The sequence below is a fragment of the Notolabrus celidotus genome, chromosome 10, assembly GCF_009762535.1.
Source record: "Notolabrus celidotus isolate fNotCel1 chromosome 10, fNotCel1.pri, whole genome shotgun sequence".
NCBI classification, from domain to species: domain Eukaryota; kingdom Metazoa; phylum Chordata; class Actinopteri; order Labriformes; family Labridae; genus Notolabrus; species Notolabrus celidotus.
In genome coordinates this window covers 6,347,352-6,365,062 of record NC_048281.1, presented here as the reverse complement: position 1 = coordinate 6,365,062, position 17,711 = coordinate 6,347,352, and the positions used below count along the sequence as shown (strand labels likewise).

Sequence of the window (17,711 nt, the reverse complement as noted above, 5' to 3'; positions counted from 1 at the left end):
TAATTGCCGCCGCCCCAATCCATGAGGAAATGGATGCATGTGTTCTTGAATTTGCATTGCCATAGCATTGGCAGCCAGTTTCTCCTAATGAGGATCTTTTCAGCTAATACAGATTGTCTACCCTAATCAGTTGGCATACACTAAACACTTAAACATCCAGAAATTAAGGACACACCAGAGAGAGCTTAAAACCACCATTACCATGAATTTGAGAGACTGTTTACTGTCATTTTGGGAGTTAGTTCTCACTCTCTGGCCCATTAAGAGCCAGTTGAATAATCTACCTAACTTAAACAGATGATTTAATTAGGAGGAAGCATTTCAAGGAGCTGCAAATGAACAGAAGTGTATTTGTAGGTTTGCATTTGAATACATACAAACTCTCAAACAAATGCTCAGCATGTAAGATATGTCTCTTTGGTGGATCATCACAACCACAAGGTTGAAATACATTTGCATAATTACCACAAGGTTTTGTGATGACAGCAGCATGTTACGTTGCCTAGAAATAATTAATGAGGTCCTGTGTTCATCCCAACCAGATCAACCTTCCTCACAACAGGGGCTATTCTTACTCTTTGCATATCAAAGAACATTCTGAACATTATGCTAAAAGACTACCTTCACCTTCATATACATTTTAAGAACTGTCTGAGCAGCTGATCCAAGGTGAGGATGAGAACAAAAAGTCTGATATGATGAGGCAAGTGAAGATCCATTGATAAACATACACCAAATGAGTTCTGCATATTTAAATGTAAGTTTAAGACAGAAAATTCACAATGTAAATGTAAATAGACTGTATTTATATAGAGGTTTCTCAAATATTCTAACCACTCAAAGCACTTTTAAATCATGTCATATTCACCACTCTCATCTCTCTCTTAATCTCCTCTATCCCTCTTTCCAACCCCAACTCGGTCGAGACAGATGGCTGTCCAACATGAGTCTGGTTCTGCTCGAGGTTTCTCCTTGCTGCTGGTACAAGCTAAATACTGCGAGTTGCAATGCTCATGGGATTAAGATGAGACAGAACTGAGTCCTACCCTGTCTTGATGTTGGGTCTTTGTTAATAATTTAACATAGAGTATGGTCCTTGACCTGCTATGTTTGTAAAAGCTCCTTGAGATAATGTTGGTTGTGATTTGGCGATGTCCAAATGGCTCTAGATATTAAATTTACCATTACAGGTACTCAACTCTAATTGCCCTTAAATAAGAGGTTAGTTTAGGGTGAAATAAAGAAGGTATGGATAATTTGAGATTATTTTGTTAGAAGGGGCTGCATTACTTTCTAGTTGGTAGACATAGGTCTCTGAGACCATCAGCAGTCAAAATCAGTCGCTGAGACATGTAAGCAGAAGTCAGGTAGTAGCAGACCTCTTAGGATTCACGCTATACATGTACAGTATGCTCAAGCAGGACTAAGGACTAATAGGAGGGAGTTTTCAAAAGACAACATGCATAAAAATGCAATCATGAAATGACACAAAGCCTGTTTTTTCAAGAGGAACTGAGCTGAGAACCACGCTTGGTAAACAGACGATCTGGCGATGAGTGGAGGACTGAGCCGGGCTTAAGTTCTACAGACAGAGTGGATGGCTTGATTGATGATTAGCAGCCGGTGAGCAGACTTGATTAGAGCAAGTTGGTTGAGTCCAACCCCATCTCCAGGTGAGAAGACAAACAAGACAAAACACACAGGGGAAGGGAAACAGAAGAAAAGGAAGAAAGAGACTAGGGACCTCACATCAAGAGACCATCTCATCATTCATTATTGATGTGTGTATCTATCTATGCTCACTTGCTTATTTTTGCTCTGAATAGTATAGTGTGAAAGTTATTCAAAGATGCATTTGATACAAATGCTCTGTTGAAAATATTCTGTTCTAGTTAGTGCCAGAGCCTCCAGAGGGGCAGGGCTGTTATTGAAATTCAAATGAGTTTGCAACATATTTAATACACAATTTCATCTGCAGTGAATTACTTCCAAGGTGGAAAGTGAGATGCAATGAGATGAGGGAAAACAGCAGCAGTTTATGGATTCCTGTGATGAACAAAATTATGTTTACCACTGGAATCTTGCATTGACGTTACAACATGAGCCTATGAATATGATTTATTAACACAAATAAGGTTTCAAATCTCACAGAATATTAAGGCAGGCAGACACAGGTGACAGGATTCCACACGAAAGGCTAACAAGCTATGGTGCAGAGCAACATTTAAAAAACAGCAGAGAAACAAAGGATACAGACAGGTTTAGGTATAGGAAAGGAAATAGGATGCGATTGGGGAGATAAGATGAAAGCTCACACTTGGAGAATGAGGTGATTGCAGAGATTGAAGAGCAGATTGGACAGGAATCTGGAAAGCAGGGAGAAAAGAATAAGAGCGTCTTGTTCACTGTTGGAATGGCGGCTTAAGAACATGGGAAAGAAGGTTTATACACTCTGGTTTGACTTCTCACCAGATACGAGGGCTATTAGTCATGAATAGCAGAAAAAAACCTGACCGTGGCAACAAAGTGTAGAAGAATGGTTATGCCCCATACTCTGGGGAACCAGACTGTCCTGATCCCTTCTTCCACAACAGGCAGGCTTTTTTATTGCTTTGTCTTTGCATCATCTTTCAGATTATTTTGTTGACATGAGCAGGGAAAAGATTTTATTACACTTTCTGATTTGCTCATCTGTCAGAATGTTAATACATTTACACACTTCAAGAAAAACAGAATAATCTATTAAGGTTACTGCCCTACACCCACTTCATGTTTTTATTTTGGTTGTTGTGTAGATTCTTGTCAAACACCAAAAAACAAAACCATCACTTCAAAATAGCTTAGATGATATCCTCAATGGCAAAATCATCATCACTATCATCGCTCTCTCTCTCTATCTCTCTTATTCTCCTCTATCCCTCTTTTCAACCGCAACTCGGGCCGATCTGTCCAGGGACAGCAGGGTTAGGCAAAAGCCCCCTGCGACCCCAAATGTGAAAGTTTAGATGATGGATGGATGGATGGATGGATGGATGGATGGATGGATGGATCATGATTGCTTTACTTCACTTGGTTTATTGGTTTCTTTGAAAACGAAGTATAGTTAATGGATGGATGGATGGATGGATGGATGGATCATGATTGCTTTACTTCACTTGGTTTATTGGTTTCTTTGAAAACGAGATAAGGAAATAGCTCAAAACTGTCTTTTTAAATGTTTTGTATTCGTGATGTGACACCAGGGACCATTATCAACAAAAGCTCTGGATCAGCTCACTGAAGTTATTCTCAACAACATGTTGTTGATCACCAAGAGATGTCAGTTTATTCTGTAAAGCAAAATAAGGAGCACTTCTATAAATCAGTGCAACTGAAGACACCAAGATAAATTCGAAGGCATATAATGTTTAAAGGCACTTCGTCAAGGAAGTCTAGGTGACTTTACAGTACATCTGTACCTTTGGCAAACACTTTTTATCATTTCTCTCAAAACATTCTGATTCATTTTTTGTGCATTACAAAGACTGACCTTGCCAGCTGAAAGGAAAACGTTATGAGGAGTCACGAAGCCAGCCAGCAATTTTCCTCTGCTTTCGTCTGTCTCCACTCTTCAATCCAAAAGAAATGGCCTTTAACATACAAAAGCTAGCATTTCTCTTTTAGTATAAGCTCTCTCTTTCTAAAATTCAATAACTAAGCTTTTCAGCTCCAACTAAATAAAACATTTTTATACTTATGAGCTGAAACTAAATTTTTGCCATTCATCCATGGTTCACAGTGTTAACATTTTTGCTTGTGTGTCTGTGTGTGGATGTACCCGGGGCCAAAACTTCATACACATACACTACCGTTCAAAAGTTTGGGGTCACCCAGACAATTTAGTGTTTTTCATGAAAACTCACACTTTTATATATCAAATGAGTTGCAAAATGAATAGAAAATATAGTCAAGACATTGAGAATGTTAGAAATAAGTTGAAATAATAATTTTGTCCTTCAAACTTTGCTTTCATCAAAGAATGCTCCCTTTGCAGCAACTACAGCATTGCAGACCTTTGACATTCTAGCTGTTAATTTGTTGAGGGAATCTGAAGAAATTTCACCCCACGCTTCCTGAAGCACCTCCCACAAGTTGGATTGGCTTGATGGACACTTCTTGCGTACCATACGGTCAAGCTGCTCCCACAACAGCTCAATGGGGTTGAGATCTGGTGACTGCGCTGTCCACTCCATTACAGACAGAATACCAGCTGCCTGCTTCTTCCCTAAATAGTTCTTGCATAATCTGGAAGTGTGCTTTGGGTCATTGTCCTGTTGTAGGAGGAAATTGGCTCCAATCAAGCGCTGTCCACAGGTTGGACAGTGCTTATGGCATGGCGTTGCAAAGTTGAGTGATAGCCTTCATTATTCAAAATCCCTTTTATCTTTTACAAATCTCCCGCTTTACCTGCACCAAAGCAGCCCCAGACCATCACATTACCTCTACCATGCTTAACAGATGGCGTCAGGCACTCTTCCAGCATCTTTTCACTTGTTCTGCATCTCACTAATCTTCTGTGTGATCCAAACACCTGAAACTTCGATTCATCTGTCCATAACACTTTTTTCCAATCTTCCTCTGTCCAATGTCTGTGTTCTTTTGCACATATTAATCTTTTCCTTTTATTGGCCAGTCTCAGATATGGCCTTTTCTTTGCCACTCTGCCTAGAAGGCCAGCATCCCGGAGACGCCTCTTCACTGTAGACGTTGACACTGGCGTTTTGCGGGTACCATTTAATGAAGCTGCCAGTTCAGGACCTGTGAGGCGTCTATTTCTCAAACTAGAGACTCTACTGTACTTGTCTTCTTGTTCAGTTGTGCACCGGGGTCTCCCACTTCTCTTTCTACTCTGGTTAGAGCCTGTTTGTGCTGTTCTCTGAAGGGAGTAGTACACAACGTTGTAGGAAATCTTCAGTTTCTTTGCAATTTCTCGCATGGAATAGCCTTCATTTCTAAGAACAAGAATAGACTGTGGAGTTTCATATGAAAGTTCCCTTTTTCTGGCCATTTTGAGAGTATAATCGAAACCACAAATGTGATGCTCCAGATACTCAACTAGCTCAAAGAAAGGCCAGTTTTATAGATTCTCTAACAAGCAAAACCGTTTTCAGCTGTGCTAACATGATTGCACAAGGGTTTTCAAGATGTTTCTAATCATCCATTAGCTTTCTAACGTGATTAGCAAACACAATGTACCATTAGAACACTGGAGTGATGGTTGCTGGAAATGGGCCTCTATACACCTATGTAGATATTCCATTAAAAAACAGACGTTTGCAGCTAGAATAGTCATTTACAGCATTAACGATGTATAGAGAGTATTTCTGATTAATTTAATGTTATCTTCATTGAAAAAAACAGTGCTTTTCTTTCAAAAATAAGGACATTTCTAAGTGACCCCAAACTTTTGAACGGTAGTGTATATCATCAAAAACAGATTAGCTTTGGATAATAACTGTTTTGCTGTTGATGCACCTCTGATATTATGTGTTATTTATTTATATACCGTCGTTTGACTGCTGGAAAAAGTAATGAAAACTTGCTTTGTTTTTTGTTTTAAGTGTTGTCCCCCAGATGAAAGGTATAAATGAGTCTGTCTGAAGAGTAGTCACGTTTGAACTCAGCTGCTCAGATCTTCATTAAGCCTGTGCTCTAACCTCTTATTGCACAACACATTAAGACAAAATGAAAAGTATATTGCAGGTTCAATCAATCAATCAATCAATCAATCAATCAATCAATCAATCAATCAATCAATCAATCAATCAATCAATCAATCAATCTTTATTTGTATAGCGCCAAATCACAACAAACATTATCTTAAGACACTTTTACAAACATAGACCATCCTCTATTTTAAATGATTATGAAAGACCCAACATTACTTCTGTTTACTCTCTGGACGGGTAACAGTCTACATACACATAATTGCTTGGTTCTGACTGCTATCTTTCCACCTTTCCTTCCTCTTTTCCTCTTGTATAGATCAACGAAAACTCATCCAGGACCTGTTGTTCATCTGAGTGACAGCCCAAAGGATGAAGGCAAGGTGAGTACGCAGTCAAAGGAAGCATTAGCAACATCTTATGTTTCTTGACAAGCACCAGTGTCAGTGTTAGATAAACCTTCAGAGTCCCTCATCTTATACATATATCTTTAACTACTCCCCACTTGTATTGCTTACATCTCAGCCTAGCTTTCTTCAAGGCCAAAAAAGAGAAATGCTCACATCAAAGGGAACCTCTACCGCTGTTGCTCTCATGTTCTTCCATTTACAGGGAAAAAAATCCAAGCACACAGAAGAAAAGGGGGTGTGATGGACATGTAGGCAATATCCGTTTAGGAGTGTTTCCAGGGTGCCGTCAAATTGGTAGGAAAAGTGTCAGATTGAGGTTGCTGCAAAAGAAAGCTAGGCGGTAACAAGGTCATTGAAGAGTATATTGATTTTTCTAATAGATTTTACCGCCTCTGACACCAGACATGACAAGCTGCGAAGACATAAAAACAAGACATGGATTTACAGCTTGTATACACTGCCATCACTCACTGCATTAAAAAACAAAGTCCTGCTTTAAGCGTTACAAATGTCAATGTTGCTGCCCTCACGGGAAGACACTTCAGTTTAGTCGAAAAGAGCCATGATGCCTTGAGAGAGGACACTTTCTACACACATTCATTCTCAAAACACTAGTGGTGCTACAGATCAATGTTGATCCGTGATCCGTACGGATGCCTCTCCACGGTTCGGCACGGACGTGGTCCGCGGATCGGTTGGTGAAAAAAAAAAACTTTTGTGTGTTCATATGATGACCGCATCCATCCACACTCACTTGTCAAGCGCAGCGATAGTCATGGCAAGTGAAGGAGCAGAGGAACTTGAAAAACCTCATGCATCTTGTAAGTCACATGTATGGGAGCATTTTGGTTTCCCTGTGAAATACAGTGAATGCTGAATGTGCTTGACCCACGCGATGAATTTCCGTTACACACCCACTAGACCAGAGGAGCTCAATAGGCGGCCGGCGGGCCGCATCCAGCCACCTATTTGTGGCCCCCAAACTGTCACAAAAATTTACTTTGCACATGCAGTACATTTTTGAGTTGAATGTTGTTTTTATTTAATGGGTAAAAGTTTACAAGTGTTTTACAAAATAAATGGAGGACAAAGTTATATTTGTCTTGTCTTCTTTCTTTTTTTCTTTTTTCTTTTTTCTTTTTGCTGATCCAAAAAATAATCCGATCCGTGACTTAAATCCTTGATACGATCCAAACCATGAGTTTTTTGATCCGTTGCACCCCTACAAAATACATTTTTACATTGTGTTGTCATAAATAGATAGCTTTAGCTCTCTAATCATGAAGACATGCATCTGACAGCAGGGAGTATCAATCAATCAATCTTTTTACAGCAAACGTTATTTCAAGATGCTTTTACTAACATAGCAGGTCTAGACCGTACTCTATATTAAATTATTAACAAAGACCTAAAATCAAGATAAGATCCAGTAATGTCTTACATACAGGCCTCAGTCTTATCTCACCTTAATCCACCATGAGCATTACACTTTGCAGTATTTAGCTAGTTACAGCAGCAAGGAAAATCTTCCATTAACAGGCAGAAACCTCGAGCAGAACCAGACTCATGTTAGACAGCCATCTGCCTCTACCGAGTTGGGTTTGGAAAGAAGGATAGAGGAGATTAAGAGAGAGATGAGAGTGGTGAATATGACATGATTTAAAAGTGCGAGAGAGATGATAGTGATGGAGTCTGGAATGTCCACAGCAGCAAGTCGTCTACGGCTATTAATGAAAAAAACACTTGTTTGTAAATTTGATGCCAGTAACACGTTAAAAAAGAACTGGGACAAGGACATGATTTCTATCATGTTGCATCACCTCTTCTTTTTTTGTCTTTTTTTTTTTACTCTATATTTTTGGGGGGTTTTTTTGTCTTCATGATAGGTCAGCTGAAGAGAGACAGGAAATGTGGGGAGTATAGAGGGCTGAAGACATGCAGTACATGGCAGCGGTCGGGAGTCGAACCGGCAACCTCTGCGACAAGGACTATAGCCTCTGTATGTGGGGCGCTTAGACTGCTAGGCCACCAGCGCTCCATCACCTCTTCTTTTAATAACAATCTTTAAACATTTGGGAACAGGCTAGACCACTTTATGGAGTCTTTAATGTGAATCGGATCACACATTTTTAATTTAATGATGGTGGAAGCAGATGGCTGTCTAACATGAGTCTGCCTGTGAAAGGAAGTTTTTCTGTGAGGTGCAATGCTCATGGTGGATTAAGATGAGATCAGACTGAGTCCTGTCTGTAAGAGCGACTGGATCTTATCCTGTCTTGATGTTAGGTCTCTGTTGATAATTCAACATTGAGTACGGTCTAGACCTGCTATGTTCTTATAAGCGTCTTGAGATAACGTTTACTGTGATTTGGCGCTATACAAATAAAGATTGATTGATTGAATGATGCACACAATGTTTTCAATGGTTGACAGGTTAGGACTGCAGGCAGACCAGTTAAGTACCTAACAGACATACTACACACTCATGCTTTTATATTACATGCAGAGTGTAGGTCTGTATTGCTGAATTAGTCAAGGTCTTACCTGAAAAGGCATTGTATGGATTCAATTTGTAGCTTGTGAAACCTATATTGTACAGCATTAATGGCGTCTTCCAACATGTGAAGGCTACCCATAACAAAGGCACTAATGCATCCCTATACTATCACATATATGCTGGCTTTTGAACTGCTACAAGCCATGTTTTCCCTCTCCTCTTTAGAGCAGAAGATGTGGCCTCCATGATTTCCAAAAGGAATATCAAATTTTGATTTGTTAAAACAGCACGGACAGTTTTCCACTTCCTCAGTCCATCTTAAGTTTCTAGATCAGGGGTAGATAATGTAGCGTTTTAAGCTGCATTTGATGATGCAGATACGCACTGTGCTCAAAGATACTGTTTTTTGGATGTGATTTAGAGCCTATGCAGTGACTTTCACTATGTCTTGTTTATTAGCAGGACTTTTCTGCAGGCCATGTTAATCTGGTCTAAGGTTGTTTTTATTTATCAGCATTACTTTCAGTTTATCCAACCAATATGCATTAACTCTCTGGTCATCATTTGTTTTATTTTGTTTTATTTTTTTTACATTTATGATTGGTATTAGCGATATGGAGCTTAAAGGTTGCAAGATTTATAAGGCGTCTTTTTCAGCTACCTCCTCCTCTATCTACCATCTGTCCTACGATTTCTGATGTCATGCATTCTTTCTTCTCTGCCAGAAAGCTATTTCGTACGCTCTCTCCAAACCCCCCAATCTCAAAGGCTGTGCTCCTAAAACATCACTCCCCGTTTGATGTAATCTCTGATCAGATTGGGTGCACTGTGCTCTCTCCTCTAATCCTGTTTCTTCCTGTGTGTGCTATCATGTGGTTGTTGTGTGGATGTGATAGTGAGTTTGTTTTATTGGGATTTTTATTCAGAGCTGTGTGTGCTTGTTCTTATTTACACTGAATCATATAGAAGTGTGTGGCAAACATAAGCAAGGCTTATGCAGGGTATGTCTGTTTCTAAAGGGATTTTGTTGAAGTGTTGTCTGTGGTTGTTAACCATCAAAACTGCAATTGTTACCTAAACAAACTCACTGTTACGAACAGTAAACGACTTCCAACTCTGTGTGAAATCAGTGAGTGGATAGAAGACATCAGCAAGTGGACAGATATTTAGTTGACAGACGTCTTTAGTAGAGAAACCAGCTTGTCCACCAGAGAGTGATTAAGCACACAAGTCAGTCCCTGCCTAAGACTATACTCTCTGTGGACATGTAAAGATCGTCGAATATCAAGACATAAACTTGTATCTAGAAATAAGAAATCCTCCAACGCCAAAGATAAGCTCACAGGACCGCTACATCTGCATTATTAACCTCTCCAAATGAAGTCTTAAATGTCTTATTTGGTCATAACCCTTAACACAAAACCAACTTTTTCACGGTGAAAACTGGGTTCAGATGTTTGGATGCAATTAATATTAAACAATTACTGTCAAACCTGATTGAACTGAGAATGGATAAAGAAGAGATTTAATAGTTTGCAGCTACAGACACCGCTGGTGTTTCGGTGTACAGTAAAGTGTGACCCTGTTAACTGGTGGCTGTTAGCCGAGTGTGCCTGTCACAAATGCTTTAAGTTTTTTATTAAACCCATATCTAATGAGTTTATTTTTATGTTACTGTCACTGACACGTTCGGTTGAACGTCACCAGTTAGCACGGTCACTTTTAACACCAAAACATCAGTTGCTCAGAAATGGTTGTTATCCTGTCTGAATTCTTGAGAGCTTGAGTATGTGGTATAGTATCGGTTCTGAGAACTAACCACAGAACAACCAGGCACTTTGATGCTGCCAACAGTTTTTAATTCAGTGTTTAAAGCCCGCTAAGTCGTCTGAATGAATGAAGCTAAATGCTGCTTCCTTTGCCAAAATGTGCACACACATATTTAAGGTGGGGTGGGAAGTGCAAAATTTTTTTACAAAATGTACATTTGTCTTCAACTTTGTAAAAGTGTTTCATCCTTTGTAAATTTGCATTGCTTTCCAAGCCACCATACCTCTTCTATGACGTCGGCTCTAAATGGGTCTAGAGCTCGCCACCAAAGGTTTCCCCCTCCCTAGACCAGGATCTGGACCTATGATTTATCCCACACTGGACTCAAACAGAGAATCATAGGCACAAAAAAACATTCCTGTCAGTAAGGTATCATAGCCATATCGTTGAGGAAAATTGTATTAGTATAAATAAATCAATTAATGGCCCTTCATCAATCAATCAATCAATCAATCAATCTTTATTTGTATAGTGCAAAATCACAACAAACGTTATCTCAGGACGCTTTTACAAACATAGGAGGTATAGACCACACTATGTCAAATTATGAACAGAGACCCAACTTCAAGACAGGGTAAGACTCAGTCTGACCCCACCTTAATCCATCATGAGCATTGCACATCGCTGTATTTAGCTAGTTACAGTGGCGAGGAAAAACTTCCTTTTAACAGGCAGAGACCTCAGGCAGAACCAGACTCATGTTAGACAGCCATCATGCCTACACTGAGTTGGGTCTGGAAAGACAGATAGAGGGGAGTTAGAGAGAGAGTTGATAGTGATGAGTCGAGTAGTAGAAGCTGTTGCTGCTGAAGTCCAGTACATCTGTATCAGCTGGAGTCCAGAACGTCTGCAGCAGGAGGACGTCTACAGCAGCTCAGAGGAATCTACGAGACAAGGGAGCTCAGCGACTGCAGAAAGGTCTATGGTTAGTAACTTTAATAGGACAGGCAGAGTTAAAGTAAGAGATGAAGGGGTTGGGGGGGAAAGGGGTGAGCTAGGATCCCAGTGTGTTAGTGCACCAGTTCCCCCGGTAGTCTAGGCCTATAGCAGCATAACAAAAGCTGGTCCAAGCCTGAGCCAGCTTTAATTATAAGCTTTATCAAAAAGGAAAGTTTTAAGCCTATTCTTAAAAATGGAGAGGGTGTCTGCCTCCCGGACCTTGACTGGTAGATGATTCCAAAGGAGAGGGGCCTGGTTACTAAAGGTTCTACCTCCCATACTACTTTTAGAGATTCTAGGTACAACTAGCAAGCCTGCATGTTTGGATCGTAGTGTTCTAGAGGGGTAATAGGGCACTATGAGCTCTGTAAGATACGAGGGTGCCTGATTTTTAAGGGCTTTGTGGGTTAAAAGAAGGATTTTAAATTCTATTCTACATTTTATGGGGAGCCAGTGAAGAGAAGTTAACACTGGAGAGATGTGCGCCCTCTTCCTAGCTCTAGTCAATACTCGAGCTGCAGCGTTTTGAACTAGCTGAAGAGTCTTTAGAGACTTATTGGGGCAGCCTGATAAGAGGGAGTTACAGTAATCTAACCTGGAGGTAACAGATGCATGGACTAGTTTTTCTGCATCGCTCTGAGATAGGAAGTGTCTAATTTTAGAAATATTGCGTAAGTGAAAATAGGCTGACTTTGAGATTTGCTGAATTTGAGAGTTGAAGGATAAATCTTGATCAAATAGGACTCCTAGATTCCTAGCCGAGGTGCTGGATGCTGGATCATCCTGGGAAGAGTCGTTCAAATCAGACAGCTGTCACTTGATGTGACAGCTGTGATGGTGAAAAAACACCATCAAAATATATACAAAATATATATCTTGATCTTTTTTTCCATAAGAAAACAATCCTCATTTCGCCATAACATGTCAAACATATTATATTGTGGTCAATGAGCACATTACTATAAGTGGTTCTTATGGTAAACAATCATTTTACCAAGCATTAGATTCAACATTGCACCCACCAATTGCCAGATGATGCCAGTGACCCAAACACTGCTTCCTCTTCCACGTACTGAGTTTGACAACATTACTCCCTTGTTGGTTGTTATAGCAACAAGTCCTGTTGGGCTGAGCTTCCAGCTTGCGGAAGGCATCCTGCAGGGCTTCAGCTATATGTGCTCTCCAGTGGGATCTTGGGGTAAATAACCGGGCACTTTTCATAGTCTTCCATGAAATGTACTGTCACACTCCTATGGCTCAAAGGTCCTGCTCGACTATATATCGCTGGTCAGTGCAAAGTGAGACACTTTTGAAAGCCGAGCAGTAAGGCTCTCTCTCACTTCATTGAGTATTTTTGGCAGTACTTCTCTTGCATAGTCATTATGACTGTCATATTTGGCTCTTGTTTGGTTTTGTATTTTATCTACAGTTGCCAGTTCCTGTTGATTTTGGATATTTGCTTTGTGTTTTTCTTCTTTTATCAATGATTATTTTGTGTGTTCTAATACCATCCCCTTATGTCTCTGTACTCCCTGTTTGTATTACTGTGATCTTGATCTAGATTTTAGTTTTCAGTGTTTCCTCTTCTGTTTTTTGTTGTTGTTGTTGTTGTTGTTGTTGTTGTTGTAATGTTCCCAGAGTCTCAGGTCTAATCTTACTTCCTTCCTTTGTATGTTGCCTCCTGTTAGATCAGCCTTGATAGTTTCACCTTGTGTCACACCTTTGTCTGATTGAGTCTGTGTTTCCTCCCTTCTGTGTCACTCCACTGCGTCTTCTTTGCACTGCTCCCTGTGGATTTTCCCTGGTTCCTTTATGTGTTCCCTTTCTTTAGTGTATCAATGGATTTTCTAAAGTAGACATTTTGACTTTGGTTTGTTTGCTTTTGTAAATCCATCTTCAAGGTTTCTGCACATGAGTGTTATGTATATTTATACCTAGAGCTGGGCGATATTAGAAAATATGTTATCACAATATTTTTTTTCACATCAGTTGATATCCATAATTATAACAATAAAAATCAAATCATTATTTCATGTACAGACAGACGACAGATTTTTGCTCCCAGAGGGAGTTGAAGTATCAGCTAGTATCTAGATTTAGTTTTCTGATAAGCTTCTTGAATCCATTATTTTTGACAGTTCTAACAGGAAGCAGTTATTTTGTATAAGATGAGATTTTTATAAAGTTTTGGTTTGTAGATTCTTATTTTTCTCAGGTTGGGATCATTTGTATAATCAAATGTATTTACCCACATCTTGAAAAGTATAGTTATTAAGTGTATTAAGTAAATAGTTAGTCAGCACAGTGTTAGACTGGTAGGTTTTACGTTTTCTTCAGTGTTGCTGTCGCTCGTTTCAGCTGTGTTTACACTCTGCTACAAACGTCTTGAAGCCCACCTACTTCTCACACTGTGACATGATTGGCTGTTCAATGTCGTCTGACTAGCATTAAGACACATTAGCGCCCCCTCCCTTTCCAGTGGTTGGGGGGTCTAATACAGGTTTAAATATATACAATTTTTATCGAACATTTGTTATGTTTATATAACATTATGTTTATATTATGTTTATGTTAATTACATCACAATAATTATCATTATCGAATTATGGCCCAGCCCTAATTATACCCACGACAGTGACTAGGCAACTGTTGACTTGGGTCAGTGGTTTTTAGCAGCTGTATAATGTGTTGTGTCCACTGCTGCTGTTTTTTGCGCTTGGAGCACTCACAACCTCAATTTCAGAGCGCTTCTCTCCAGCGTTTACTGTCGCTAGGTTACAACAGTAACTGCCACCATTGTTGTTGACAAAGTTGATTTCAACTGGTAGTGCTGCAACAAAAATCAGTCAACGCTGAGGGCGCTGAGCGCTGGAAACGTTGATTCACATTGAGTTTGGATAGAAAATAGGCGCTGCCAGTGCAAAAGACGGCTGCAGAGGACATGGCACCCATGGTATGGCAGGGCACTTGCCTTGGTGATATTGCTCCACATCTTAATTTTTTTTTCAAAAGGAAAGAAAGCATATTTTTGTACACTCTTCTTAACCGTCTCTAGACGATTACAGTTAATGGCTGAAAAAAGGTATTCTGGCCCCATCCAGGAATTGGTCAATTAACCGTTGTTACACGATAATTGTGTGCCAACAGAGAATGCGGGACAGGCTCCAACTACCAAATGTTTTCTAATTTGTGTTCTCTCTTTTCTCCCCTATACAGCTACTTATAGGTTTTGAGAGTGGAACTATCGTACAGTGGGACCTGCGAGTCAAGAAGGCTGACTTCAGAATCTACTATGATGAGGTGAGCTCCTTATTTACTCCTGCATCAAGAAACTTAACAAATTAAGTAACAATACTGTGAGATTAAACTCATTTGATTCTAATAGCTCTGCCTTTTTATTGGACTTCATGCCTTTCTGGCACTGAAACTGTGATGGCCAAAATCCACCAGATCTGTGTCTCGTCTGTCTCTGATCCGTCACGGCACCGGATCAGATAGGTTTATATTCTAGTAAACTTTTCCACTTCCACTGGATCCACTCCATTGCATTCGGATCACCGGATTATGACGCATAAATATGAGCAGACCGAGCTGGACAGGAACTCAGGCATCAAACTAATTAACGACCAGTTGATTTTCAGAATAAAACACTTTTTATTGCTAGATTGTATTTCACTTTACTACAACAACAAACAGTCATGATGAGCGGATCCAGGCCTGGTGTCTACAGGATGGAGGTTTTCAGAGGCCGATAAAGACAACATGGATGAGAGATGGGGTGGGATAATCATTGATTCAGTAATTACCGCCAGAAAATCTTTGTGACATGACTCCACCTGTCAGGCGATACTGCTCCATTCTGAATATGCAGCCTTAGAGCAGTTGACAGACCGGACACGGATCTGGTGGAAGTCGGATGTGACTGAGGTGTTTCATCAGTCAAAGCCTTGTTGAAGAAAGATTTTGTTTGATGTTCCGGTGCAAACTCTAGAAAATAGGGATTCCTCGAACGATGGTTCTTGAAAATCTCTCATCTTGTGTTCCATCCCCCTTGAAGAGCTACCTTCTGCACATATTCATAATGTGGTTTTATATGCCTCACTACCAGCATAGCATAGCATGGCATCTTTGTCTAACACCTCCTCAGCAGAGTCAAAACAAACACTTGTGCTGCATTACAGCATCTCCAAATGGTGTAAACTGGAGAGCTGATTTTTAAGAACAATGTATTTAATTACAGTTCACTGAACATGTATTTAGAGGATTATAAACTCCCTGCACAGTGACATGAAGCAGTTTCAGACTTCATCTACAAATACCAGCACTCAGGTGTTCGCAACAGGATCATAAGAGTCAGTCTCTTTGCAGTCTAAAGACTCAAAACCAGCATGGAGGCATTATACTGAGCAAAAAATCAGTTATTTCAGACGATTAAGAACCTGTGAATTATTTTTTACACTTTGGAAGCACTGCCAACAAGGGAATATGGTCAGATTCTGCATGACCATTCATATAACTGTGATTCGGGAAGGCACTGGAGGCTTACCCACACTTTATACAGGGAGTGTGTGTAACGGATGTGATTTGGGCACAGCAGGAGCGGACACAGGGACTGAGGGACTGGTTTCCAGCATTTATTCACTCTGCAGAAGACAATAAAACACACAGAAATTGCCTTCTGGTCTCCGCTTTCTGCACCACTGCTCCCTCAGCACAGCAGAACAGCAGTGTCTGGGACTGGCAGGAGGAGCTATTGTGCTAATAAAATATATACAAATACATTTAGATTACATTAGCTGGTAAACATTTGAATTATAACATTTATGTCATGAAACTATGAAAAACTGTACATTGACTGGTCCAACAGTGACACCTAGTAGCCAAAGTAAAAACATACCTGAGGCAAAATCTCTGAACCCCAACAACAAAGATTCTAACATTTTCAAGGGACACAACATTCCTGCAGAAGACAATAAAACATCCTTTAGAAATTGGGGGTTACACTGTGATGATCAAGCAGAGGGCAAACTACAATAATGACATTAATGCAGTGCTGAAGAACAAGTTCAACATCTCATCAGACTGATTGCTTGCTGAGGACAATCAGAGCCACACATAATTTTGGTAGGGAATAATTGCAGATGGCATTAAAGGAGTCGAAGTGGACATGGATGGCATTTATTAACAGGGTGGACTTTTCCAGTCTGGGCTGGGAAAAAGTCCAGGACACAAAATGCTGTTCAGACAACAGGTAGCTTTACTGAAAGAGTTCAGGGGTCATACACAATAAGTCAGTCAGCGAAGACAAACAAATCCAGCAAAGAAAAATCCAAAAATCCAAGCAAAAGTCAGAAACAAGCCTGGTAAACACAAGGAAAACAGGGCTTGAGAGCATGAACACACAAGGTGACAATGACAATCTGGCAGAGGATAGGTGGAAGCACAGGGGTATTCAGGCCAGGTTAATAGCAAAGAAGACACGTGTGTTTATGGAAAAAAGGCCGGTACCAGAACAATGAGAGGAAGTAACATGACATCAGGACACCAGGGCAAAAATAAAACAGGAAGTGGGCTAAATACACAAGAAAACAAACTAAGCATAATATTACACCAACATTATGGACTTTCATTTATACAAAAAGAAAGAGTGACTGTGACTGTTTTTAGGAAACATCACAGTTGGTCTAGAAGCCCTGACCCAAGGGTCCCTGGATGGGATAGGGGTTAGAGGACATAGCCATCAAGTGGATAATAAAAAACCCTCCTGTAACACTTGCTTGGATCAAGTATGATCAACAACATTAATGACCACATTTTCTGGTTGCTTTAATATTCCAACCTCTGAGAGGTAAAGGATGATGTGACAGAGGGGCCCCGTTTGTCACATCGTCACATTGTCACAGTGTTGTTCTGTGACCGTAGTTTGAGACAACATGTATCACAAACCATGTTTTTGTTTATCTTTTAACTGTTGTTTCCCAATGAATGTAGGATGATCCTGAAACATTCTGACATGTAGTGGAGTGGATATGACATGTTTGTGAAAACTCATTCCCTCTGGCTCTTTGGTACAGGCCATCCATTCAGTCGGCTGGCACCATGAAGGGAAGCAGTTCATGTGCAGTCACTCAGATGGCAGCCTGACGCTGTGGAACCTCAGAAACACCACCAAGCCATTCCAGGTCACTTTCCCGCATGGTGAGATGCACACCCACAGTTATCCTTTTAAAATGTTCTTAGTCAAATTAAACTTTTATCATCTCTATCAACTTTTAAAACTGGGTCCTTGGGCTGCTACCTTATACAGAGGCATAGAATATAGTCCATTCC

At 40.1% G+C, this 17,711-nt stretch overlaps 1 protein-coding gene across 1 annotated transcript in view; it reads left to right on the top strand.

The window, feature by feature from the left end:
• The window catches only part of stxbp5l (syntaxin binding protein 5-like), a 152,484-nt gene that overhangs the window by 90,064 nt on the left and 44,709 nt on the right, over positions 1 to 17,711 (top strand). The window contains exons 6-8 of the mRNA XM_034694624.1: positions 6,025 to 6,088; positions 14,598 to 14,681; positions 17,456 to 17,579. Coding sequence (XP_034550515.1) covers positions 6,025 to 6,088; positions 14,598 to 14,681; positions 17,456 to 17,579 — 272 coding nt within the window. The remainder of the gene's footprint in view (positions 1 to 6,024; positions 6,089 to 14,597; positions 14,682 to 17,455; positions 17,580 to 17,711) is intronic.